Source organism: Chrysochloris asiatica, unplaced genomic scaffold, assembly GCF_000296735.1.
Source record: "Chrysochloris asiatica unplaced genomic scaffold, ChrAsi1.0 scaffold00430, whole genome shotgun sequence".
NCBI lineage: Eukaryota > Metazoa > Chordata > Mammalia > Afrosoricida > Chrysochloridae > Chrysochloris > Chrysochloris asiatica.
Window position 1 is genome coordinate 562,759 of NW_006408948.1, and position 27,188 is coordinate 589,946.

At 35.8% G+C, this 27,188-nt stretch overlaps 1 protein-coding gene across 1 annotated transcript in view; it reads left to right on the forward strand.

Moving 5' to 3' along the window:
- The window catches only part of NIPBL (Nipped-B homolog (Drosophila)), a 234,478-nt gene extending 208,008 nt beyond the window's left edge, over window positions 1-26,470 (forward strand). The window contains exons 34-47 of the mRNA XM_006876931.1: window positions 82-218; window positions 5,900-6,040; window positions 6,276-6,369; window positions 7,287-7,441; window positions 7,868-7,958; window positions 10,528-10,701; window positions 11,148-11,338; window positions 13,936-14,043; window positions 16,209-16,409; window positions 20,798-20,944; window positions 21,873-22,147; window positions 23,488-23,662; window positions 24,403-24,591; window positions 25,157-26,470. Coding sequence (XP_006876993.1) covers window positions 82-218; window positions 5,900-6,040; window positions 6,276-6,369; window positions 7,287-7,441; window positions 7,868-7,958; window positions 10,528-10,701; window positions 11,148-11,338; window positions 13,936-14,043; window positions 16,209-16,409; window positions 20,798-20,944; window positions 21,873-22,147; window positions 23,488-23,662; window positions 24,403-24,591; window positions 25,157-25,522 — 2,444 coding nt within the window. The 3' untranslated portion in view covers window positions 25,523-26,470. The remainder of the gene's footprint in view (window positions 1-81; window positions 219-5,899; window positions 6,041-6,275; window positions 6,370-7,286; window positions 7,442-7,867; window positions 7,959-10,527; window positions 10,702-11,147; window positions 11,339-13,935; window positions 14,044-16,208; window positions 16,410-20,797; window positions 20,945-21,872; window positions 22,148-23,487; window positions 23,663-24,402; window positions 24,592-25,156) is intronic.
- Window positions 26,471-27,188: the final 718 nt, after the last annotated feature.

The following is a 27,188-nucleotide window of genomic DNA, read 5'->3' on the forward strand; positions in this document are numbered from 1 at the left end:
GCTGAGTAATTTAAATAAATTCTGTGTAATTTCCTCTGCCATGTCATATTTTAGTGTCTTATTTCTGTTTGTTTTTTCCAGACTCTGACAATAAAGGTGTGAATTCTGGAAGACTGGTAGCTTGTATAACCACTCTGTTCTTATTCAGCAAAATAAGACCCCAGCTCATGGTTAAACATGCCATGACTATGCAGCCATACCTTACCACTAAATGTAGTGTAAGTATAGAGCTGTCGTCTTTTTCTGTCTTGCATAAGATGTGTAGGATTTTATTCAAGTTACATCTCACATACGTACCAGCCACCAATCACAGACATTTTCACTGTCAAATCAGCTGTCACCTACTCAAAAATAAGCTTCTTCATATTTGTAGCAGGTTACCTATAAACATCAGTTTTCTTATGCATAACATACACATAAGGTTTAGGTCCCAATTATCTCTAAACATCTTAACCCAAATTTTCAGTAAATGCTTAAAAATCTAGTAGCAGTTGTTAAGAACTCAGAGGTAAAGTGCCTGTCTTTGAGAAATTACTATCCTTTGGATTCTAAATGTGTTTTTCATTTGTCTTTGTCACTTACAATACATTTTAGTATGTTATAAGTAGATTTGTTTCTTTTATATATAGATGTATGTTTTTAAATAGTAAAGCAATATATTGAATATGGAAAACTTAGTATTTTGTCAGGGATATTAGAGTGTCATTTTATGTTAATACTAATACAAAATAAAATGAAAAAATTCTATAAAACATTCTTGAGCAAAATAATCCGGTAATTAAATGACATTAAAAAAATAGATAAGATAGAAAGAATTAAGTGAATGACTTATTAAAAAATCTTTAATTTTAAAATACTTTTAACAGCCTTATAAAAAAAAAAAATTCATGAGCAATGTTCCCACTATTCCTAAAGAGCTAATTTTAACTAATTGCTACATTTATTTTGTCTTTGGTGACGTAAACTACCTAAATAAAAGTTCTATGTGAAGCCTCAGACTTCATTGAGAACATTTTAGAATTGAAGAGATTAACAAGGGATAAAAATTCATTAAAGCAATATATAATGCCTCTGAAGTCCTAATTCTAGCTGTAGAATTTAGACCCTCATGCTGACGTTAGTATTATATCCAAAAATAAATTCATTAAGATGTATTCTATGGCCAGTAATGATAATTAACATGTAGTAAGTACAGTGTCGGGTATTAAGAATCTTACATGAACTACCTCATATACTTTGTAAAGTAGATTTATCAATAAGGAGATGAAATGTTAGAGAATATGAGTAACTAGCCAGTGCCATTTAGCTAATTAATGTTATGCTGGACTTCATCCACATAGGTTTGCCTCTGAAATGAATTATAATATAAATAGTGCCTATTTTATCTTGAATCAGTATTTTAAAATATCAAGTTCATCATCAAAAAATTGTCCATTTTTATGCATATGTGTGTGTGTGTGTGTGTGTATGTGGAGTTCTGGTGTGGTGCTGTGGGATAAAATTCTGGACCACAAGGTCAGTGGTTCAAATTCACCAGCTGCTCCTTGGAAACCGTATACAGGGCCGCTGTGAGTCAGAACCAACTCAGCTGCATTTAACAACAACAACATATAAATGTACACACAAACACGCACACTTGCATGAGAGGCCTTCAAAAAGTTTGTGGAAAATTGGAATTAAAAGATTATGACATTTTTCCCCCCACATACTGTTTGATGCCTCTCTCAACATATGTGTGTATGTATATGTATTCACACATACATATACACAAATATAAAATTTATTTAAATAAGACCATCTTCTACACAATAGACATCTTTTTTTTTTTTTAAGTGTTTTTTATTTTCATTTTTATGTCCCTACCTTCATGTCTTTATTCCTCATCCTCTCAATATAAAAACCTACCGTAGCCTTCTGTATTTTATCCCTGCTTCTATACTTTTAGACACCCATATATAAATGTTTGGTCAGGTTGTTTTAAAAATTGGCTCATGTTTGTCGTACACCATGGAGTCATTTCTGACTCATATCTACCCTGTATAGCAGGGTTTGGGCTGTTGTTGTTAAGTACCATCAAGTTGTTTCCAACCCTTAACAGACCCTGTATAGGGTTTCCGAGGAACAGTTGGTGAGCTGAACCGCCAACCTTGCGGTTTAAACCAACTTTGCAGTCCAGTGCATTAACCAGGACTCCGTAGCCAGGATGGGGAGCCTTTTTTCTACTAAAATTTATAATATCATTTGCAGGCCATATAAAATTAGAAACTTAAAAATCAGCCTGCTATATTTGGTTAAACATATAATTAATTCACCCAACGAGATGGATTGGCCAAGTGGAAGCATCGACGGACTCAAGCATGGCAACAGTAGTGAGGTTGGCCTAGGGCCGGGAAGTGTTTCATTCTGCTGTGCATAAGGTCGCTGTGAGTCGGCACCAACTCGATGGCACCCAACAACAACAATATGATGACTGGAACTGCATTGCCCTGGCAGGGCCAGACTAAATGATTTTGAAGGCCAGACATTCCCTACCCCTGCTCTATAGGGTTTCCCAGGCAGTGGCTGGTGGGTTCAAACCACCAACCTTGTGGCTCACAGTCCCTGTTTATCCTATGGAGCCATCGCACTCTTCTCACATATTTGATCATCTTAAATCACCTTTTATATAGCTAACTGCTTCTTTTAAATGACTATATATAGTATCCTTGTTATCAATGTCCTTTGATTTATTTAACCATTTATTTAACTAATACTTACTTACATTGTTTCCAACTGATAGCCACTACAGACAATTCCATAATCAGCATTTCTATTTATATATCTTAAAGTTCTAGTTGTGCGTGCATGTGATAGATTTTAAGGAATGAACTTTGTAGATTAAGGGAATTCTTTTGCTTTTGTTTTTCAGTTAGCTCCGGAGCTCTGATAGCATAGTGGTTACGAATTGGGCTGCTAACCTCAATGTCAGCAGTTCGAAACTACCAGCTGCTCCATAGGAGACAGATGAGGCTTTCTGCTCCTGTAAAGATTTACAGCCTCGGAAACCCTGTACAGGGTCGCTGTGAGTCAGACCGACCACGGCACATAACCACTTGCAGAATTAATTTGGAAATTAGGGTATATTGGTCTTTTCCCTGATTTGAAACAGTAATGTCATTAGTCTTTGTCAGTGCAGTAGGTCTAGTGAATAGTACAAAGGCATAATTGTAACAGGTGTAGTGGAATAGTTCATTGTTACTTCAGTTTACCTTTCCCTGACTTTGTTAAGGTTTAGCATCTTTTCATATGCTATTGACCATTTGGACTTGCTTTTTCTGTGAATTGACTATTTGTATCATTCGTCCATTTTACTTATGAATTGTGGCACTTCTCTTTTTCTTCAGGTTTTGTAAAGTTCTGTAAATAAGAGATTTCTTTTACTTGACTTTGCAGACCAATGTTAAGAAAAATTTTGAAACATGCTATACTGCAGTTTTTAAAATGTAAAACTTTAGGAATGATTCTCAAATTAGTTTATCTCATTATACTCCAAAAATATTCCTATACCCAGTTTAACTCATCTTCTATTGCTTAATGAGGTGTGCAAAGAGAAATGACAGGCAACAACAGAATTTCTGTTACTGTACACATAACATTTGTCAATTCAACATTTATCACAAGTACCATTCAAATCTCATACAACCATCACCAGTTTCCACTGCCAAATTTGCCACTCCCCTAAATAAAAAATACAGTGCTGCCTAAACAGTAACCCCATTTACCCATCCTTTCCACCTCTGGTAACACTGTTAAACTCTTAACTTTCTATCTTTATTATTCTAGGTATTTCGTGTTAGTGAGATCATAGCAATATTTGTCCTCTTATGATTGACAAATTTCACACAGCATAAAAGGATTCCTGGTGTGGCGCTGTGGGTTAATGCGCCAGACTGCAAAGCAGTTTGAACTGCAAGGTCGGCAGTTCAAGGTCACCAGCTGCTCCTTGGAAACCCTATACAGGGTCGCTATGGGTCGGAATCGACTCGATGGCACTTCACAGCAAGTTTTCAAAGTTGATTCATGTTATGGAAGGGATAGTTACTGCTTTCGTATATAAGTGTTATTTGGAGGTTGCATTACAGTAGTTTGTTACCCATTACTAGACTATTTTTGGACTTAAGGTACTTCATCACCAGAAATATCATTTAGCTGGGATAAGCTAATGCTGGCCAAGTCAAGTAAAAGGATTCCTTTGATTGTATTAGAATCCATTTGAGAGTTCAGAAAAAAGCCAGGTGCAGTCATTCACTCCAAGAGCATATACTGACAGCCTGCTATGAAATAGGTGTTGTCCTAGGCAGTGAGAACAAGCTGATAATTAATATGACTGATTAAAGCAAATGAGTAATTATAAATTGTTAGGGTGATTGGGCAAGTCCTCTTGAATGAGAGGACATTTGGGCCAAGACATGAAGGACCTACATGAAGAGCAGAATGCAGAGTGCCAGAAATGGACTACATAAAGCACCGAAACAGAGAAGAGCTTAGACCCTAATCTATATAAAGTTGGTAACACAGGTGATAGTAAAAGTCAGTGGCAAAAGAACTGCTGCAGTAAATCGTGTTAGCATCATTGGTTAGCCATTTAAAATAAAAAGTAAATTTAAATTCTTACCTAAGAATATAACCCAAAATAAATGCCAGTTGGATTAAAGATGTACCGTTAAAGAATTCAAAGTATCAGTGAATATTATTCTGGCCTCAAGATGGAGAAGAGTTTTCGAAACATAAAAGCATTAGAAGGAAAAATACAGATCTCGCTTCCAAAATTTTACATGTTAAAACTAAATATATTTAAAAGGCAAAGAATAAAAATTAAGTTGAAAGTGAATGTCAATAATCGGTTGTTAAAAATTAGGAATGATAGCTTGGCTACATAGACCTATACGTTTACAAGCCTTAACTCATTAAGAAATAATAATAAGTAACTGGTTGCATTGGAGGGGGTAACTGGCTGGGTAGCTGGAGGACAAGGTATGAGAGAAACGTTTCATTGAAACCCCCTTTAGTTCCTTGTGCCTTTTTTTTTCTTAATGCACTGCTAATTTTTAGAGCGATACCTGGTTTTTTTTAACTGAAGAGGAGTATGTTTAAATTTTAAATTTAGAAGAGACTGTCTGTATACCTGGTTATGGGGCTTTGCATGTATGGGTATCATGAAAAAGAATTAACACAGGATTTTCAGCCTTGGCACTATTGATATTCTGGGTCAGATAAATTCCTTGTTGTCAGGAACTGTTCTGTATTTTATAGCATGTTAAGCATATCCATGACCTCTTAATAGGTGCCAGTAACACCCCCCACCCTCTCTCACCCCCACTATATAACAGCCAAAAGTTTCTTTGTTGTTGTTAAGTGCCGTTGAGTGGATTCTGACTCATAGCTACCTTGTAAAGAGTTTCCAAACAGCCTCTGGTAGCCTAGTGTTTGTCCTACAGTACCACTCCAGGACTCCAGTGTGAAATATCTTTCATGTGGCAAACTTGCTCCTGATTGGAAACTACTAGTTTAACAGACTCTGATAAGGAAACTACTGTATTTAAGACTATATCTGAAAACTATATACAGGTCTTTTTAAAATGTTCGGTTAATATTTGGAATTTATTTGTAGCAGGAAAGAAGAATAACTTAGCACTATGATGAAATGTCCTTTAAGGTCTCACAATAAGTTATCTGCGTAGCTAGAATCTAGGTTCTTTAACCACTTTAAAAAAAAAAAAAAACTTTCCTAATAGACTTACTTACTCTGTTTTTATTGAACATTTACATACATAAGATCTTCATCATCCAAATACATAAAGCTGTATTTTTTTCTCTTCTGGTTTTGATTATTTATAAAACCATTGATTTTATCTTACAGACACAAAATGATTTCATGGTTATCTGCAACGTTGCAAAAATCCTAGAGCTAGTTGTACCACTAATGGAACATCCCAGTGAAACTTTCCTTGCCACTATTGAAGAAGATTTGATGAAGCTTATTATCAAATATGGCATGACTGTAAGCATTCAGTTTATCATCTTTGTACTGATTAGTATGTATGCGTGATTTGAAAATGATACCTGGTGAAATGATAGGTGTCCAAATTAAGTTTCAATTATTTTATTACTGTCTAAAGTACGAATGTTTAAAAAAAAGTACATAAATGTAAAAGGTAAAATTTTAATGTAGTATAAATATTTTCACCTTTATCTTTAACTTTTGTTTATACGATCATATTTTCTGTATCTTTTAGGTAGTACAACATTGTGTAAGCTGCCTTGGGGCTGTTGTAAACAAAGTGACACAGAATTTTAAGTTTGTGTGGGCCTGTTTCAATAGATACTATGGTAAGTTCAGTACCTAAACTTTAAATTTTTTCTATTAGGTCCTGCAGTGTGTCTTCTCATGGAACTCATCAGACTGAGGGTAGCATCAAGGAAAGAGTAAGAGGTGTAATGATCCTCCATGGTTCACTCTCAGGCAGTCTGATCTAGTGCCATTTGTATTCCCATCTTAGGCCACTATAGTTACTTCTGGATTTTTATGGTACTCTTTTAGACTCTAAGAAGTGCCCTCTGAATTCCAGATGAATGAGAAGCACTGTTGTTGTTAAGTGCCATTGAGTCAGTTCCAACTCACAGCAACCCTATATAGGGTTTCTAAGGAAAGACTAGTAGGTTTGAACTGCTAACCTTGCAGTTAGCAGTCCATTGCTTATTCTACAATGTCACTCCAGGACCCCTCAAAAAGAAGCATTGTTGTTGTTGTTGTTAAGTGCCGTCGAGTCGGTTCCGACCCATAGCGACCCTGTACAGGGTTTCCTAGGGTGTAAATCCTTACGGGAGTAGAAAGCCTTATCTTTCTCCCACGAAGTGGCTGGTAGTTTCGAACCGCTGACCTTAAGGTTCGCAGCCCGATTCATAACCACTATGCTACCAGAGCTCCTTATTAAAAAAAAAAAAAAGAAGCATTAGTAGAAATTAATTATAATTAGTTTTTATTGGTGGGTGCTATGTCGTTGATTGCAACTCATAGCAACTCTGTGTAGTGTTTCTGAGGCTATAAATCATTATGGAAGCAGAAAGTCTCATCTTTCTCCTGAGGAGTGGCTGGCTAGTGGGTTTGAACTACCAACCTTGTAGGTAACAGTCCAGTGCATATACTATGGCACTACTAAGCACACTATAATTAGTAGTGCTTATTTAAAAAGAGTAACTCAAGGGTATGGAGTTTATTGTAACTAAATATTACTTATTTTTATTAGGTGCCATATCTAAATTAAAAAGTCAGCACCAAGAGGACCCAAATAACACTTCACTTTTAACAAACAAACCAGCACTTCTTAGATCCCTTTTCACTGTTGGAGCACTATGTCGACATTTTGATTTTGATCTGGAAGATTTTAAAGGCAACAGTAAGGTAAAAATCCTAGTGGTTCTTTAGTATGCTATGAAAAGTAAAATTTTGTGAACGTGTGAACTGCGGAAGAGTGTAATGATGAAGGAGGCATTAGAGTGGTTCTGTTAAATGATAAGCTTACTTCACAAGTTATGTCAGTTTCGTAACAACACACTGTTTAGAACAGAAGCTGACCTTTTTTTTTTTTTTGTCTGGAAAAGCTTAACACAGAAGAGTTATATTGATATGCGTTTAGGCACAAGCTCCAGTCACAGTACTTTGAATAGCAGTGTTCTAAAATATATATGGAATCAATGATTTATTTTTTAGTAGAGCTCACATTCATAAATTCTCAGTGCTTCTTTTTAAGCATTTATTTTCCTTTGTTTTAGGAAACATTTAAATTACTCTTCTTGTGCACATATTAATGTGGTTTTCCCCACTTAGGTTAACATAAAGGATAAAGTACTTGAACTATTGATGTATTTTACAAAACATTCAGATGAAGAAGTGCAAACAAAAGCCATTATTGGTCTAGGTAAGTGAAGTCTTTACTGCGGTCTGTAGGTGGAGCAAATTTTTAGATATTGTGTGTTTAAGTTGTTAATTTATTTAAATATGTTTATGTTAGCAGTAGAGTCTAGTGTATGTAATATAGGACTCGGGGTTAAAACACCTGGATTCCAGTTTTGGCACAGTCAGTGACTTCTTGGGTGACCATATTTACTCATTCATAAGATAAAGGTGATAAATACAGACTCCTAGCCCTACTTCACAGGGTTTCTTAAGACCATCGTTAAAGCACCTTAATAATGAAAGATGACGTAGAATTATTTTTTAATTGTTCTTTTTCATTATAAAGCTTTGTCATTGTATCTTTCTCCCACTTCTGAATTAAAATAATAGGCAGTCTCTTTAGCCTTTTATTTATTTAGAAGTACATGGTAACCAACTCAAAAGGAAGAGTGTGGGTGTATACATATCATATTATTTTCTAGAAGCACTGATGGAATAAAATCATGTTATTCCTAAAGGTTAGGTCTATGTTGCTTATCTAGAAATAAATTAGAATATAGGGGAAATATAGGGCGGACAGGAGGTGGCTCTGTAGGATAAGTACTGCAGTGCTAACCAAAAGGTTGGTGGTTCAAACCCACCAGCCACTCCTTGGAAGCCCTATATAGGGTTGCTATAAATTAGAACCAAACCAACTTGATAGCACTTAACAATAACAGCATAGGGTGGATAACATTAAAATGAGCCCTGGTATGATGCTGTAGAATAAGCACATGACTGCTAACCACAGAGTAGTCCTTTCATACCCACTAGCTGCTCTGGGAATCCCTATGAAGGGAAACTGTGAGTTGGAACAGACTCAACAGCACACAACAACAACAATAATATTAAAGTACCTGAATTGAGTGTACTTTAATATTATTAAATTATTAAAATACAAGAGGTACTGATGTGGCGCTGTAAGGTAAGCAGAGGACTGCTCACCACAAGTACAGTAGTTCACACTACCATCGATCCTTGGGAACCCTATACAGGGTTGCTATGAGTCGGAATGGATTCCATGGCACTTAACAACAAGAAACAGGCTGTCAGGTAATTTTTTTGCACATATATGTAAAGTTACTCAGTAAAGTTAAGAACTTTTGTGATAACTTTAATTAGGTAGCATTAACAAAGTTTGACATGCTTGGGCAATCAGTTTTTATTATAATTTTCTGAATAAAAATAAATAATAAAAGGTCATAAGATACTAGTGGGTGGTAATGTTAGTGGTTATGCGCCATGGCGTCAGTTCCGACTCATAGTGACCCTGTACAGGGTTTCCAAGGCTGTAAGTCTTCACAAGAGCAGAAAGCCTCATCTTTCTCCCATGGAACTGCTGGTAGTTTTGAACTGCTGACCTTGAGATTAGCACCCCAACTTAAAGCCACTACGCCACCAGACTTGTTTACTAATATTTAAAAAGAAATGTAGATCTTAGTTTATTCCTTCTTCATCCTTTCGGGAAAATTACTTACAGCAGAATAGGAAAACTTAAGATACCATTTATTAGGGAATTATGAGAGCCCTTCAAAAAGCTCATAGAAAAAGGGAATTGAAAGATAATGGAATTTTCCATGAACTTTCTGAAACCCTTCCTCTTATATTAATTAGTATAATGTTCTGTCCATAGTGGGCCTTTGAAATATTCAGTTTAGATATAAATTAATTGGATAGACAATACTAATAGCATTACAGCTAATTTATAGAACAAGTAGTATACATTTTACTCTTAACTCAAAGAATTAGTAAGATCGAGAAAATAGTGCCTTTAGACTCATTAGTAAAAGACATTTTGCCTGGGCATTAGTTATCCTGTGTGACCTTGGGCTAGTTACCTGAATACTCTCTTTTGGGATTATTTGTCATTAATTATACTTGCTATCGTGTTGTACAAGATCCTGTTTCCCCCTCAAATAATAGTTATGTACAAGTAAACATGGATAATTATATTTGTGTGCCACTTATTGTTATAGAATTCAGTATTGTGTCTTCATTACAGTGCCATCTGAGAGCGTTAAAGAAGATGTATTTTGAGCAGTAGTTTATTTTAGAATCATTCTCTTTCATCAAATATATTTTACTATTTTCAAAAATACTGCCATTATAGTGTTTTCTGCTAGGGATCTGAAAAATGTTTACAGATATTACTTCTTGGAGGTAGGTGGGTAGTAAACATTATTGTCTCCATTTTACAGATGGAGAAGTGAGACAAAGGTGTGCCTCACCCCAGGTCATACTACAAGTCAGTGATGGAGCCAGGAATAGAATCCAAGACTCCTGGCTCCTAATCCACTCCCCTAGCCACAAACCTCTGCTCTTCTTCAAGGTTTCCTCGTGTGAAATTCTCCTTTGGAAAACAATTTCTTGTTTTAATGCAGGGAGAAGTACCTGCCCTAATACTTCCCTAGTTAAGGCCACCTGTATCAGTCATTTTAAGTTTTCATTTTATGAACTAAAAAGGTCTTTTGTATAATTTTCAGCATTCAAATTAAATGGTTATGTTTCATTTTAATAGGAATATATCAAGAGAATTTTTTCCCCCTCTTTAGGATTTGCCTTTATTCAGCATCCAAGTCTAATGTTCGAGCAAGAGGTGAAAAATCTATATAATAATATTTTATCTGATAAGAACTCCTCAGTAAATTTAAAAATACAAGTGTTAAAAAACCTCCAGACTTACCTACAAGAAGAGGATACACGTATGCAGCAGGCAGACAGAGACTGTAAGTGAAAATCAGTATTTCAATATCATAATGCAGCTACATACATGTATGACATTCTTTGGCTTTTTTCTTTTTTAAAATCTAGACACCTGAATTTTCACATCTGTTAAATAAAGAAATTCCACTAAATAGAAGACTCCTTAAGCTGAGATCTATAAGGAGACTGTTAGAGTAATCCCTAAAATAGTGTGTAAAATTTCCTGAGTGCAAACATTAACATTTTGAGAAAGCAGAAGGTTTATATTTCTCATCAAGTTCTCAAAGGGACCTCTGACACAGTCCCAAAAAAGAAATGGAGAGTAAAAGAAAGAAAACAAATAAGAATAAAAGAAAAGATTAAGGACCATTGGATATTCTGTGATTTCCATTGTGGCCTAATTTTGGCGTATTTAGTAAAGTTAGTATACTTGCTCTTAATTGTGTTTACCCTATACTCTTTTTTGTAGGGAAGAAAGTTGCAAAACAGGAAGATTTGAAAGAAATGGGAGATGTTTCCTCAGGGATGAGTAGTTCCATCATGCAGCTTTACCTCAAACAGGTGCTTGAGGCATTTTTTCACACCCAGTCAAGTGTACGCCACTTTGCCCTAAATGTCATTGCACTGACTCTAAACCAAGGTCTTATCCATCCAGTTCAGGTAAGCATGCTTCATAGCAGCAGCACTTAACTAAAAGAGACAAGAGTGTTGTCATTTGATGGCACTGTGATTAGAAAATAAGTAGTTCTTATATACCATTTGGGAGTTTCTGGGTGGCACAAACCATTAAGGACTCAGCTATATGAAAGTTGACTGTTTGAATCCACCCTGGAAACACTTCAGAAGAAAGACTTGGAGTTCTACTTACAAAAGATCACAGCCATTGAAAACTTTGGAGCACAGCTCTACTCTGAAATACATGGGTTGCTATGAGTCTGAATCAATTTGATAGCAACTGGTTTAGCTTTTTGGTTTATCTCTCTCAGTCTTTAACCTTCTGTATCCTAAACTCTTAGGAATCCATGTTTTAGAATGTCTTTTTTGGTTTTCATTATTACAGAATAGTTTCATATGAAGTTATAACATCTCTATTAAAGAACTTCCCATTTCTATTAGAACATATACTCTGAAACGCTTTTAACTATAGGAATGATAGGTTTGCTTAAATCCCTACTTTTATCCCTAAGACCCAAATGCATATAATGTCAAGAGAGTTAAGTAGGTTTAAGGGAATAAACCAGCTGTTAAACAGTGTAGAGCTTTAGGCTACAGAGAAGTAAATTATGTATACTGAGCTCAGTGTCTTCATCTGTAAATTGGAGATAATATTAACTGTGCAATAATTCAAAGTGTTAATATGAATATTCAGTGATGTAATAAAGACATAGAACATTACTATCAAATGGAAGCTAATGCTGATTTAGTAGTATACACTATCTGACATGGTCAGGAGAGGCATAAGTTACAGAAGTGAATTTATTAGCTGACCAAAATCTGTACCCTTTGGAGCTTTTTATTTTGGCTAAACCATGCTATATTTATATGTGTGTGTTCTTCTCTATTCCCTGAAGCAGTATAGTAATGATCGTATACCATTTTCTTGATGGTCAGTCTCTGTGGTACAGATGATTGCGCATTTGACTACTAACTGAAAAGATGGAAGTTTGAATCCACCCAAAGGCAAATTCATTTACCTCTAAATACGTTAGTATTTATTTTCTAAGAACAAGAAGCGCATTCGCCTACAAAATAATAGTTATCAAATTCAAGAAATTGAGCTTTGTTCAGACTATTTTCTAATGTACATTTAAGCTACAATTCTTTATAGCCATTTTTTCCACCTAACCCAGGATTTAATTGGTGATCACCTGTTATATATTTGAAGTTGATTTTGTTTGTTGTTACTGTATTTCTCACCACTTCACTGCTGTCTATTTTGAGTCACATTACACAGTAGCCATGTTTATGACTTTAAAAGGGTCGTAGATATGGCTGTTCACAAAGTCCTAGCTTTTCAACTGTCTGATCAGTGAAGCAACATCTAAAACCAGTGTAATGGATTTTTTTTCTCTAGCTTTAAGTATAGAAAAAGTTATTTTTTGTTCTATAGTATCGCATAGCAAATTCAGTCAAGCTTTAAAATTTATTGGATTATTTGAAGTATATGTTGTAATCTTAAATGGATATTCTTAGTATTGTTGTTAGATCCTTTCAGATTGGTTCCAACTTATGGCAACCCTATGCACAACAGAATTAAATACTGCCTGGTCCTGTGCTGCCATCACAGTTATCTTTGAGACTATTGTCACTACCATTGTGTTAATCCATCTCATTAGAGTCTTCCTCTTTTTCACTGACCCTACACTTTACCAAGCATGATACCTTTCTCCAGGGACTGGTCCCACCTGATAATATGTCCAAAGAATGACAGGTGAAGTCTTGCCATTCTGGCTTCCAAGGAGCTTTCTGGCTGTACTTCTTCCAACACAGATCTCTTGGTTCTTTTGGCAGCTCATGGCACTTTGAATATTCTCCTCCAACACCGTAACTAAAAAGCATCAGTTCTTCTACGGTCTTCCTTATTACACTGTCCAGCTTTCGCAAGCATATGAGGTTATTGAAAATACCATGGCTTGGGGTCAGGCGTGCCTTAGTCCTCAAGCTGACATCTTTGCTCTTCAACACGTTAAAGAGGTCTTATGCAGCAGATGTGCCTAATGCAATGTATTGTTTGATTTCTTGGCTGCTGCTTCCATGAATGTTGATTGTGGACCCAACCAAAACGAAGCCTTTGACCACGTCAATCTTTTCTTCGTTTATTATGATCTTATTCATTGGTCCCATTACGAGAATTCATGTGTTGTTGTTGAGTGCCATCAAGTCAGTTCCGATCCATAGCAATCCTGTATAGGGTTTCTGAGAATCAACTGGTGAGCTAAAGCCGCCAACAACCTTGCAGTTCAAATGAATTTGTTGTCTGGCACATTAACCCACATTGTATTTAAACAATTTTAAACTTACACTGAAATTTTTCAACTTTTACCCTATCAATGTTTTTGTGATGCTCCACTGCTTTGGCTTTAAGCTCTATCTAAAGAAAGGTTCATCGTTTTTCAAAGAACACTAACACATAGCCTTTGTGGGAAGGCCTATGTTAAAGCTAAATCCCAGGTATACAATGAGTTTAACATATGTCTAGATACATCTAGAGCTTTTGCTACTATGGTGTCTTATAAATCCTTTCTTTTTATTTCTAGTGTGTGCCATATTTAATTGCTATGGGCACAGACCCAGAACCTGCTATGCGGAACAAGGCTGATCAACAGCTTGTGGAAATAGACAAAAAATATGCTGGATTCATTCATGTATGTATTTTTAAATTGTAAAATGCAAATTTAAATATTTTTCTTTGATAAACCATTGATCTGATAAATATGTCCTGCCCACATTCATGATTTAAAAAAAAAAAAAAAGTCCTACTTAATACTTTCTACCTTCTAAACATGCAACTAAGTTTATCTCTAAAGTGTTATTTCTAGTTTAAAATTAACTCTTAAGAATGGGCTGAACTGTAACTGATTGGAAAACCTAAAGGGGGTTCTAGAATTTGCCCAGTGAAATAGGCTTCGTGTGGATCCTTTGTAATGTATAGGACCTTAGGTGGAATCCTGGACCCTATCCAGAACCTTCTGAGGTGAGACATTCCCACTTGAAAGGGCATGCAGACCAACCCAGAGTGACTACTTTCTGAAAGAAAGACAAGCATGGGGGAAAAAAAAAAAATGGCAGTCTGTTTGGCTATTACAAGAACAAGCAAGCTATTCACAGGGGAGCAGTCAAGGCAAGCAATCAAGTCCCTTCAGGATAAACCCCCTTCCAAGACTGAAACTCAACGGGAGGTCACACGAGCAGGCATGTAAGCTCACTGGCAACCACACTGGTCTACATATGAGTTGTTGTTAGTTGCCATCAAGTCGATACCGACCCTTAACAACCTTATGCACAGCAGAACGAAACACTGTCCAATCCTGGGCCAACCTCACTACTGTTGCCACACTTGAGTCAATCAGTGCTGCCATTTGGCTGATCCATCTCGTTGCGGTCTTCCTCTTTCTCTCTGACCTTCCACCTTATCAAATATAGGTGGGGGAAAGTCAGTAATGAGTTCGAACATGTTCCATAGACTGCTGTCAACCTCGAGATGAGAGAGAGAAGAGGAAAGGATGATTGTTCTGAACTTTGGGAAGACTTGGAAATTCCTGAGCCCATGGACATTGACTTAATAACCATTGACAGCTAGAGCTGAGAGTGAAGCGTCCAGCTGGTATGAAGTGAGGGGAGACGCACAAGAATAGCTTTGATGGCTTGATGACGACCAGAGTTTGACTAGAGGAAGATAAAGTAATTTGATAAAGGAAGCAAGTATAAATTGCTACAATTTGATGAACTTGCTCCTATACTTATGATGTAATAGCTCAAAATACCAACTGAAAAGAAAGGAGTCTTCACATCAAGGGTTGTTAGGGACAGGCAACCTAGACACTGGCTATCTAAAATGGGGTGAAGGTGAGGGGCTACAAAGGCACGAAGTGACTGGCTTACAAGTTTTCAAGAGGGAGTTTAGTTTCAGAATGTGAGTATGGTAGAATCCCCACTGAACAGTTTGCATCTTGTCTAGATATATCTTATGAAAGGAGATGAGGATAGGACTCTCTTGATTCAACAGTAATTGTTATAACTACTTGCAGTGGTCACAACTGTAAAGGTAGAAATTTTGTAATATAAAAGGGGGAGTAGTTAATCCTACATTTCAGCAACAGAGGACCCTAGGACCATCAAGGGAGAAGAGCTTGAGCAGAATTAGGACCCTAACCAGAGAAGCAATGACACCAGAGATGGAGGCAAAGATGATGACATAGAGAGATAGAACAGCTGAGAACTCTAGACTCATGGAAAGAGAAAGGCTGTGTGTGTGCTGGTGGCCATTAGGCAGACTTGCAGAATATGCCCGTTGGTTGTTTAAATGATTATATATTTCTGAGAGTTTTTTTGTTCTTCTGACCAAAAAAAAAAACAACAACAACAAAGGGAATAGAAGCAAATACTGTTAAATATGATGTATGGAGAGATTGTAATCATTGCAATGAAACAAAATATAATAGGATGAGTACAAAACCAGTATTCTCCCATATAAACCATCACTCAATTCACAATAAAAGTTTTTTTTTAAAAAAGAATGAGCTAAAGTTTATACTCCAGCAACACACTGGACTATAATCAAGAGGATTGGATTCTAGTCCCTATTTTATGGTCTTGACACTAAGAACTCTTTCTGCATCTCCATTTTCTCTTATAAAATGAAGAAGAGGGAATAAACACTTTCTAACATTCCTTCTAGCAATTTTATTCTGTGCTTTTATTTTAAATAAGAAAACCAAATCATTAAATTAGCCTCAGAATGTACTGTTCAAATTATATTTTTTATTTGACTTCATTACTCTGATAAAAACGAGACTTTTATTGATTTCAGATGAAAGCAGTAGCTGGTATGAAGATGTCTTACCAGGTACAGCAGGCAATCAACACATGCCTCAAAGATCCTGTAAGGGGCTTCAGACAAGATGAGTCCTCGAGTGCTTTGTGTTCACACCTTTACTCCATGATCCGTGGAAACCGACAACACAGACGAGCCTTTCTGATTTCTTTACTCAACCTCTTTGATGACACAGCAGTAAGCATAAAAAAATTACCATTTTAAGAAAATACATGTTCTAGACATTTTATATCTAAATTATTAACCCTTAATTATTAGTTGTCATTTTATTATGTGTTTTTTACGTCTTCTATGTATTTACAAAGTATATAGTCAAAACTGAAAGGAAATTTTTATATAAAAATAAATATAATTGTTTTCTTAATATATATTGATTATCTTAGTATAGAGAACAGCGTTTGATAATTTGGTAAAAAAAATTCTGTAAGGTATCTACACTGGTAATTTAATTTTGTTTCACTGCAAAACAAACAAAAACCCCAAAATGTGATAGCAGTTTCGGTAAGCATACCTTTAAATAAGCTGCCTTACTAAATAATTACTTTGAGAGATGTTCATGTTGCTCTGTGCCCTACTCATGGTGACCTGTATAGGGTTTCCAATAATTGGCTGGTAAATTTGAAGTGCCAGCCGTTAGGTTAGCATTTCAGTGTTTATTTTGTAGCACTCGGATTCACATGTATTGTTGGAATAACTGTTGTTTTTGGCTCCTCAGATCCTTAGTTGTTCAACTTGACTTTGTTAGAAAAGAACCTGCTTTTGTATAATTACAATTTTGACACTGGCCAGGACTATAACTTTTTTAAAGTTTAGATCTTACTTTATTTATACAAAGATAGCACCTGCTATGTGCCAGGCATTGTGCTAGTAGCTGGGGATTTAAAATAGTAAGTAAAATAGCTGTTGCCACTGCCCACAGGGAGCTTATGGACATAGATTTTTGCTTTTTGTTTTCTATTTTCCAGACTGCATAACCCCTTCATGCATTATAGGTGTGGACAAGTTATCTTTGAAAATGCAGTGTAGCAGCCTTAGAAAAACAAAGTTGGCTGTTTTTTGGGCATTTGTTTTTTTTTTTTTTAAATCACTTTTTAGTTTATCTTTACTGCTACTCCAATATCATATTTGATTTGGGATTTTTTTGTTTGTTTATAGTGAAGCAAGGTTTAAATTACCAAGAGTGCAGATAACCTGACAAAAAATTTTTATCTAATAAATATTGCAAGCATCTATTTCACAAATGCTACGAATATCATTTCTTCATCATTATCAGTGTTATACTTTAACTGTGTGTAGGACACTGTTCTAGGAGTGCGAAATGTTCGGAGGTTGTACTTTAGCCCTCAGATCGTCCTCTCTCCAAATGTTTGGCTAGGGCACTATAAAGAAAATACACAGTAATTAAGGCTAACATATCCTGGCTGCCTGGTGATTTGTATAAATACAATTTACTCCTGTCCTTTGCTCTCCTGAGCTTCAGTTTCTGCATTTTCACCACCTGTTATATATCATCAGCTGGATGTTCTGCCACCACAGTATATGAAATGCTAACCTGGAAATACAATGCTCACTTCTGGCTATCTCCAACAAAATATGTCAGAGGAGGAACAGATACCTGAAGGTCCAGAGGGAGATGGAAAGCAGAGAGGCAGGTGTTTCAGACAGGGATAAAACCTGGATAAAAGTACAAAAATAAGAATGTGGAAATAATATATAGATTGATATTTGACTGGAGTAGAAAAGTCATATAATAAGTGAAGGCATGGTTTATGGATGATGATGCATGTGTGCATACAATGAAGAGAACAGATGCCAAAGAGCATTTCAGGAACATCCACTTGTCCATACTATGTTCACTCTTGAGGTACAAAGAGACTCATCTATTTATGATTTCTGTCGGAAAAGAAAGAATGGACAGTGGAAAAGAAGAGGAAAGAATAAATGTGGCTGTGAGAAGAGTAGTTTCATCCAAGGCGAATAAGAAGTAAAGCAGAGGGCTAGATTATTGGTGAACTTGAATTGAGTGGGTGGAGAAGACAGGAAGGAGCAACTGTAGACTATTTTTCAGAAGTCTGAATTTGAAAGGAGAGAACCTTGTGACCAAAGTTGAACAATTTTAAACAATTTTGACAAGGTTTAGTTAGAGGAGTCCTGAGCATATTTTCAGTTATAGGGTGAAAATCTGTAATTTACAGCATTAAGCCTGTAGATAATGGGTGAGGTCTAAATTTTCCAGTTTTAGTATGTTTGTTTTAATAAATATTTTTAAGTGAAACAGAGTGAGCATCTTATGAATATAAACAGCTGGTTTATTTAATTTGTTCTGTGGGATTTTCGATGCAGCTGTTGGGTTTTATGGTGTTTAGAAAACAAGGGAGGGATGTTAGTAGGAGGGGCTTTGGTTGCTAGTTTTTCCTCTTTTTGTGAGTTGTAAAAATTTTTAAGGAATTTTAATATTAATATGTGTTTCTGATCACAAAATGCTGAAAGTGTGTTTTAGTTGCTTCTTCTAAAAGCAAACAACTAGTTGTTGTTAGGTACCATCGAGTCGATACCGACTCATAGCAACCTTATGCACAGCACAACAAAACACTGCCCAATCCTGGGCCAACCTCACTACTATTGCCATGCTTGAGTCCATCGATGCTGCCGCTTGGCTAATCCATCTTATTGGGGGTCTTCCTCTTTTTCTCTGACCTTACCAAACATGATATCCTTCTCCAGCAGCTAGTCCCTCCTGACAATATGTCTGAAGTATGCGAGATGAAGTTTGGCCATCCTTGCCTCCAAGAAGTGCTCTGGCTGCACTTCTTCCAAAATGGATCTATTGGTTCTTTTGGCAGCCCATGGCACTTTTAGTATTCTCCAACACCATAACTCAAAGCATCAATTCTTTTACGGTCTTCCTTATTCACTGTCCAGCTTTCACATGCATATGAGGTATTGAAAATACCAAGGCTTGGGTCAGGCGCACTTTAGTCCTCAAGCTGACATCTTTGCTCTTCAACACTTTAAAGAGGTCTTGTGCAATAGATTTGCCTAATGCAGTACTTCATGTGATTTTTTGACTGCTGCTTCCGCGAGTGTTGATAGTTGATCCAAGAAGAGAGTGAAGTCCTTGACAACTTCAATCTTTTCTCCATTGGTAAGAATGTTGTTTATTGGTCCAGTGGTGACGAATTTTGTTTTCTGTACTTGAGATGCAATCCATACCGAAGGCTGTGGTCTTTGATTTTCATTAGTAAATTTTTTAAGTCCTATTCACTTTCAGCAAGCAAGGTTGTATCATCTGCATATTGTAGGTTGTTAATGAGTCTTCCTCCAATTCTTATGCCACGTTTTTCTTCTTAGGACCCAGCTTCTCAGATTATTTGCTCAGCATACAGGTTGAATAAATATGGTGAAAGAATACAACCTTGTCGCACACCTTTCTTAATTTTAAAACATTCAGTGTTCCCATGTTCTGTTCGAACTGCCTCTTGGTCCCTGTACATGAGAACAGTTAAGTGTTCTGGAACACTCATACTTCGCAATGTTTTCCATAGCTTGTCATGATCCACACAATCGAAAGCATTTGTGTAGTTAATAAAGCACAGGTAAACATTTTTCTGGTATTCTGTGCTTTCAGCCAAGATACGTTGGACATCAGCAATGATATCCCTCATCCCATGTCATCTTTTGAATCCAGCTTGAACCTCTGGAAGTTCTCTGTCAATGTATGATTGTAGCCATTTCTGTATTACCTTTAGTAAAACTTAACTCACATGGTATATCAACGAGATTGTCCGATGATTTCCACATTCCGTTGGGTCATCTCTCTTTGGAATGGGCACAAATAGGGATCTCTTCCAATCAGTCAGCCAGATATTTGTCTTCCAAATTTCTTGACAGATGAGTGAGTGCCCCCTCACTTTCTTGAAAGATTTCAGTTTTTATTCCATCAATTCCTGGTGCCTTGTTCTTTGCCAGTTCCTTCAATGCACCTTGGACTTCTTCCTTCAGTATCATTGGCTCTTGATTATATGCTACCTCTTGAAATAGTTGAACATCAACCATTTCCTTTTGATATAGTAACTCTGTGTATTCCTTCCTTCTTCTTTTGATACTTTCTGCATCATTCAATAATTTGCCCAGAGAATCCTTCAATAATGAAAGTCAATGCTTGAATTTTATCTTCAGTTCCCCCAGCTTGAGAAATGCTGAGCGTGTTCTTCCTCTTTGGTTTTCTAATTCCAGATCTTTGCACATTTTGTTGTAAAATACAACATATACTCTGTAAGAAAACTTCAGAGTATTTCACTTGGGTGCACTACAGAATTTCACCTCTTACGTCTTAAAGTAGGATAGTGTAAGACATTATGAAGTCTCCTAAGTTGATAATGATAATAAGCAAAGGTCATTCTCTTCCCTTCCCCTCCCCTCTTTTTCTTATGTCTTTCTCTTCTCTTTGAAACATTAACTGAGGTGAAAGTGCCCTGTAATATTTTTTCTAAAAGAGTTTTTTGTAAATTTCTTGATGATCTGCTAAATATTTGTACTTTTTTTTTTTTTTTTTTAATTTACAGAAAACAGAAGTGAATATGCTCTTGTATATAGCAGACAATCTAGCCTGTTTTCCATACCAGACACAGGAAGAGCCATTGTTTATAATGCATCATATAGACATTACACTTTCAGTTTCTGGTAGTAACCTACTGCAGTCATTTAAGGAGGTAAGTTGCTTGCATTACCCTTCTTACTCCATCTGTCAAAGTTCAGGAATGCTATTTTCACTGCTCTATTTCTCATTGTTTTTATTGTCACAATAAGCTTTTCTAAATGAGCCTGCTAAAATCTGGGCTGTACTTGAACCTAGAAAGAGGGGAAGTGTGTTGCTGTTTGAGTTCTGCCTAGAAAGCTATTATAACTACAGAACCTCAGGCCCTACCCTAGATTGTGGAAACAGATTTTTTTTTTTAAATCCCTAATAAACATATTTGGTTTAATAAGTTAATTTCCCAAGTATTTTAGCTCTCTTATGGTTTTTTACTGTACGTAGTATTGGAGATATATACCTTTAAATGTTTCCTCCCATTTTATTTCCTTACAATTGCATTTTGAATACTTGCCATTGTAACCTGTTCTTTTCTCCTCTTTAGCCCAACTACCATACATTTTTTCCTAAGAACGTCCATAAGTACCAAAGAACAGAATTTAAATATTTTTAAGTAAAGTTGCATGTTTTTCTGCTGAAATGTTTTTAAAGGAATGTTCGAGAAAAACTGAGTTCTTACTTGAATTCTAATTGCTGCTTTTCCACTGTGATGGCTAATTATGTACCAAATTGATACTTAGATAGCTAATTTGTCTTTTATCATTATCTTATATAAAAACTGTTTCCCTTACTACTTCAGACTTTTGACTCCCCGGGAAATAAAAAAGAGAAGCTTATGTGTGTTGTTATTTGGTCTTAAAATTTAATTCTTCCCCTAAGGATTATCTCTCCAGGTGTTTATAGAAAGTCTGCGGGTTTCAGAATATTAATTTAAAGATTTGTCTATGGGAAATGCCTTCTGTTGAATGCAACATATATGTATTTATTAGTGTTTTTGTTTTGTTTTGTTTTATTGTTTTCAAACATTAATTTCCTCTCTCTTTCAGTCTATGGTAAAGGACAAAAGGAAAGAGAAAAAATCATCACCTAGTAAGGAAAATGAGTCAAGTGAGAGTGAAGAAGAAGTGTCCAGGCCTCGAAAATCACGGAAACGTGTAGATTCAGATTCAGATTCAGAAACAGAAGATGATATAAATTCAGTGATGAAATGTTTGCCAGAAAATTCAGCCCCTTTAATTGAGTTTGCAAATGTCTCCCAGGGTATTTTATTGCTTCTGATGTTAAAACAACATTTGAAGAATCTCTGTGGATTTTCTGATAGGTAAGGCTACATAAGCAATGAGAGAGAAAACTTTTCAAGTAATAAATATGAAACTTAGTTTTGATTGCATGCTTAAATTTCAATATTAAAAATTCTTCTCTTTGATTAAAGAGAGTTCATTTTTTTTAAATTGCTGTGTAGTATTCTGTTGCTACGTAGCAATTACGAAACAAAAGTAAAGAACACACTCCCTTTTTTGAAGAAGAATTTTATTTTCTGAGTGATACAAACAGTTCAGCACTCAGCTACTGATTCAAATCCACCCAGAGGCATTTTGGAAGAAAGGTGTGTGGCAGTCTACTTCCACAGGGTTTATAGTTGTTGACAACTGTGGACTGCAGCTCTTCTCCAAACTACGTAGAAACACCATGAGTTAGAATCAGCTTTGACAGCACCTGGGGTGGTGTTAGGGTTTGGTGTTCTGTTGTGTAATATACCACAATTTGCTAATTATTTCTGTTACTGAAGTTTGGAAAAGCATATCCTTTTACATTGATGATAGTACATTATAAACTTAAAGGACTGTTAAGTTTTTTAAGAGCTATGAAATAACAGGTGCAGATAGACTAGGATTTGATGGAACCTAGATAGTCTTTAAATTATAAGAGATAGAAAAAATAGTGATTATTGCGATCACCTTATAATTTTACTCACCGTTAGTCACTAAAGATCTCTCTCTTTCACCTGCACCAGTTGTTCACATTCATTGAGACCTTACTTTAGGAACCATACAGTCAGATGTTTCTAGGGGACAGATGTTAAAATGGCGTCACATGGACCTGGTGAGCTTCACCCTGGGAAGGACAGGCTTCATCTGAAGGGCCAGGCGTGTGCTCACTACCCATCAGCTGTCGTCATAAGAAAAGATGAGCACAGTGTGGCCAGAGTCTCCACTTTTTCAAGATAAACTGAAAATCCAGATTTTTATGTGAAAATCCTGGTTAAATGTTGGCAGAGTATTAAAATAACCTAAAACCTTAGGTCTTGGTACAGTGCTAAAGAGTTGGAAAGACGTTTAAGTGGGGTTACTATTAATAGGAAACAGGTTTGTAAGCTGTTGATCTGGCTGCTGTGTAGACAATAAGTAGAGGCTCTGTCTTTATCATTTTCATGCCTCTATTAAAGAGAAATACTGATGGAAACAAGAGACATATTATTTTTGATCTTTGCCTTTACATCTTCCCTTTTTAAAAATTGTTTTTACTTTGTTTTAAAGTCTTTTGGTGGAAATCATATGACAGAAAATATTAATTATTAGTAAGTAAAATTTCACTTGAATCAATTTAAATACATGTGTTGAAATGGTTTTTAAAGTTTGTGATTTTATTTTCCAAAAACAGTAAAATTCAGAAATACTCTCCATCTGAATCTGCAAAAGTGTATGATAAAGCGATAAACCGAAAAACAGGAGTTCATTTTCATCCCAAACAAACACTGGACTTCCTGCGGAGTGATATGGCTAATTCCAAAATCACTGAAGATGTGAAGAGGAGCATAGTAAAACAGTATCTGGATGTGAGTAGCCAGCCCCAGATTCACTGTCTTCTCAGGGTTACATTCATTAAAGTAGATTATCTTTTGGGAGATATTTATCTCCTTTATGTTGCATGTAAACTTCATACTCTCCAAATATTTTTGCATATTTTGTGTACGTAAGATATGCATTACATAAAATTTACTGTTTGAATCATTTTTGAGATAAAATTCAGTGTGTTAAGTTCATTCACAGTGTTGTGTATTATTGATGTGGTTTTGATAAATTGCTGTAATTTGCCTTTCCCATTGTGACTACTGCTTCTCCCCCCGCCCCCCTTAGGTAGTGATCGTTGTTGTTGTTAGGTGCCATCAAGTCGATAGCGACCCTATGCACAGCAAAACGAAACACTGCCCTATCCTGGGCCAACCTCACTACTATTGCTACGCCTGAATCCATCAATGCTGCTGCTTGGCTAATCCATCTCGTTGGGGATCTTCCTCTTTAGTGATAGCCCACCATAATTTTTGTTTTAGAGAACATGAAGGTTTATAGGAAAATATTTGTGTGTGTGATTTTTTTTTTTTTTTTTTTAATTGGGCTATATGGCTTAGTTTGTTCTTGTAAATAAATTTGTACTGGAACACAGCCATACCCGCTCACTTATCATTAGTAACCGCTTTCATACAACATTGGCTGAGTGTGTAGCTATAACAGAGAAAGTCTTTGTCTTGAGTTTTGTTTTTGTTTCAATTCTAAAGTGGTATCCGTTTATTCTTAGTTCAAACTCCTCATGGAACATCTGGACCCTGATGAAGAGGAGGAAGAAGGGGAGGTGTCAGCTAGCACAAATGCTCGAAACAAAGCAATTACCTCGCTGCTTGGAGGAGGCAGCCCTAAAAATAATGCCGCCGCAGAAACAGAAGATGATGAAAGTGATGGGGAGGATAGAGGAGGAGGCACTTCAGGGGTGAGGCGGAGGAGGAGTCAACGTATTTCGCAGCGTATTACGTAAAATGATTTTTATGTGCTTATATATGTCAGTCTATTAAATGTACACCAAGTAATGTAATACTCGATGAGATAAAACATCTTTTGTAGATAGAGATTCTCTACTTAACCATTTATACATCCTTTTGTAGAAAGTTTAACATAAAAGACAATAAAAAAGAAAAAAAAAAGATAAGATTTATCCAGCATAAAGGGTTATTAATTTTTCTTTGGATTGTATTATGTATTATCCTTTTTATTGTTGCTAAGTTTTTATGTAGCTCTATGGTTCATATGTATATATAATTTTATATATCAATAAGAGTAAAGAAAGACACGGGTACAAATTAAGAGTTATATGGTTTTACAAGTATATGTTAACCCCTTGGCGCTGGCGGTCACGGTGCGTCTCATTGCCGGCAATGGAAGTGTGCCGGGAAATCCCAACTCCCGGCGTCAAGGGATTAAAAGCAATAAAAACAATAATTTCACTAAAATTCTTTTGTGTAACACTTGGTCTTTTTTCCCCCCTCCCAATGTTTTAGTCATTGAGAAGGTCAAAACGAAATTCAGACTCTACGGAGTTGGCAGCACAGATGAATGAAAGTGTTGACGTCATGGATGTCATCGCTATTTGCTGTCCAAAGTACAAAGACCGACCACAAATTGCAAGAGTAGTACAGAAAACCAGCAGTGGCTTCAGTGTTCAGTGGATGGCAGGCTCCTACAGTGGCTCCTGGACTGAGGCTAAGCGCCGTGATGGCCGCAAACTGGTGCCTTGGGTAGACACTATTAAAGAGTCAGACATTATTTACAAAAAAATTGCTCTAACGAGTGCTAATAAGCTGACTAATAAAGTTGTTCAGACTTTACGATCCCTGTATGCCGCCAAGGATGGGACTTCCAGCTAATGAATTTGTACGTGCAGCCAAATTTACAGGAATTTTTTTAAAAGGCAGAAAAACTTGAAATATCAACATTCTGGCAAAAAAAATCAGTTTTATGAAGAGTAAGAATGGAACCTGGGACACAGGAACAAAAGAAGGAAATGTTGGGCAAACATTTTTGTGGGAGCTCCCTTCGCTGTTGTGCAGCAGAAACAGATTCTCAGTTCATTTTTACTCCCACTGTATTATAGTTTAACAAAAATTGTTTATATCTTGGAAAAAAACTTTCTGTTTTAAAAAAAAAAAAATAAACAAGTGAATGTTGGAAATTAGTCTGTTAATGTTCTTAATAAAGTGTTCTTGGAGTTTAACCTAGCAGCGGATGGCTTTCTTTAGCTTAGGCCAGTTTCCAGGGAAGCATTGTTTTTTCCAGGCTGTAAAATGGCAGAATCTCCTGGACATATAATTTATTCTGTTGGGGGAAAAAAAAAAAAAAAAAAAAGCATGCAGTATCTATGACCTATCTGCAGAAGGAGTTTTTGTAAATGTAGATTTTGATGTATTAGGTCACCCTGAAAACAATACAAGAAAAGGGATCCCCAGGCAATCTGGTGGAGCGAATACTGCAATAAATTTTTTTACTTCTCTTTGTTACTTGTCTGTTTCCATTTGAATTTCTTATTGTAAAGATCTGTTTAAATCCATTTATATTATTTGCAGTCTTTTATGTAAAATTTATTATTATATCACTGGTTTTCAAAGCTAAACATAAAATATTGTTTATACAGTTTGTATAGGCTGACTTCTGAATACTTGGTATCTATTATTTTCATTCCCATAAAGAGGGTGTAAACAATTAACTCCAGGGTTTTATTGTACCTTGCAATATTTAGTATTAACTATATATGATTTAGCACTGTGCCAAACACATTTTCAAGAGTACATTTTGATATAAAAAGAAACTATAGTTTATTCCTTGTATGCTTCAATTTCTTTCTAATGATGTCATAATGGTAATATTTATTTTTTAAACCTCGGGAAAAGGTAAAACAGCCTTGGGGAAAGTTAACAATCATACTACTTTAGGAAAACAGCTTTTCTCTTAATTAAAATTATTCTGTGTGTTATTTTTAGAAATAATCAGAGTTGAGATATGACACTTCATAATTACACTACACAAATTATTTTTTAATGCTAAAAAAGAGTAATTTTACTAAGTGAGATGTTTATTTGTTTCCTACTCAATATATACATCTTTTGGTAGCGGTTATGGTTATAATGTTAGTTACTACAAATATCTTTTGACTTAATGGGGAGGTAGATGTTTATTCAGTTGATTTTCATAGTTGACACACTTAGAAATAGAAATACCTAAAATTTACGAAGGATGAGGTCTGTTTCGAATTTAATTATTTTTTTAAAGTGTACTTATTTTAAAAAATTGACATTTAGAATGCTAGGTTTTATGAAATTGGTAAATAAGTTAAAGATATTTAATTTGTGAGGAAGAATGACATTGCAACAAAATCCCTTTTTGTGAAAACCTATTAAACAAAGATGAAAATAACTGCTCAGGATTCATTTCCTGTGTGGAATTCTTTCAGAATGGTTTCTTCAAGGAAGTATTTTCACATGATTCTTTTCTTCCATTTAACTGTGTGTTTCCTCTTCCCTTTTACTGTGAACTCTG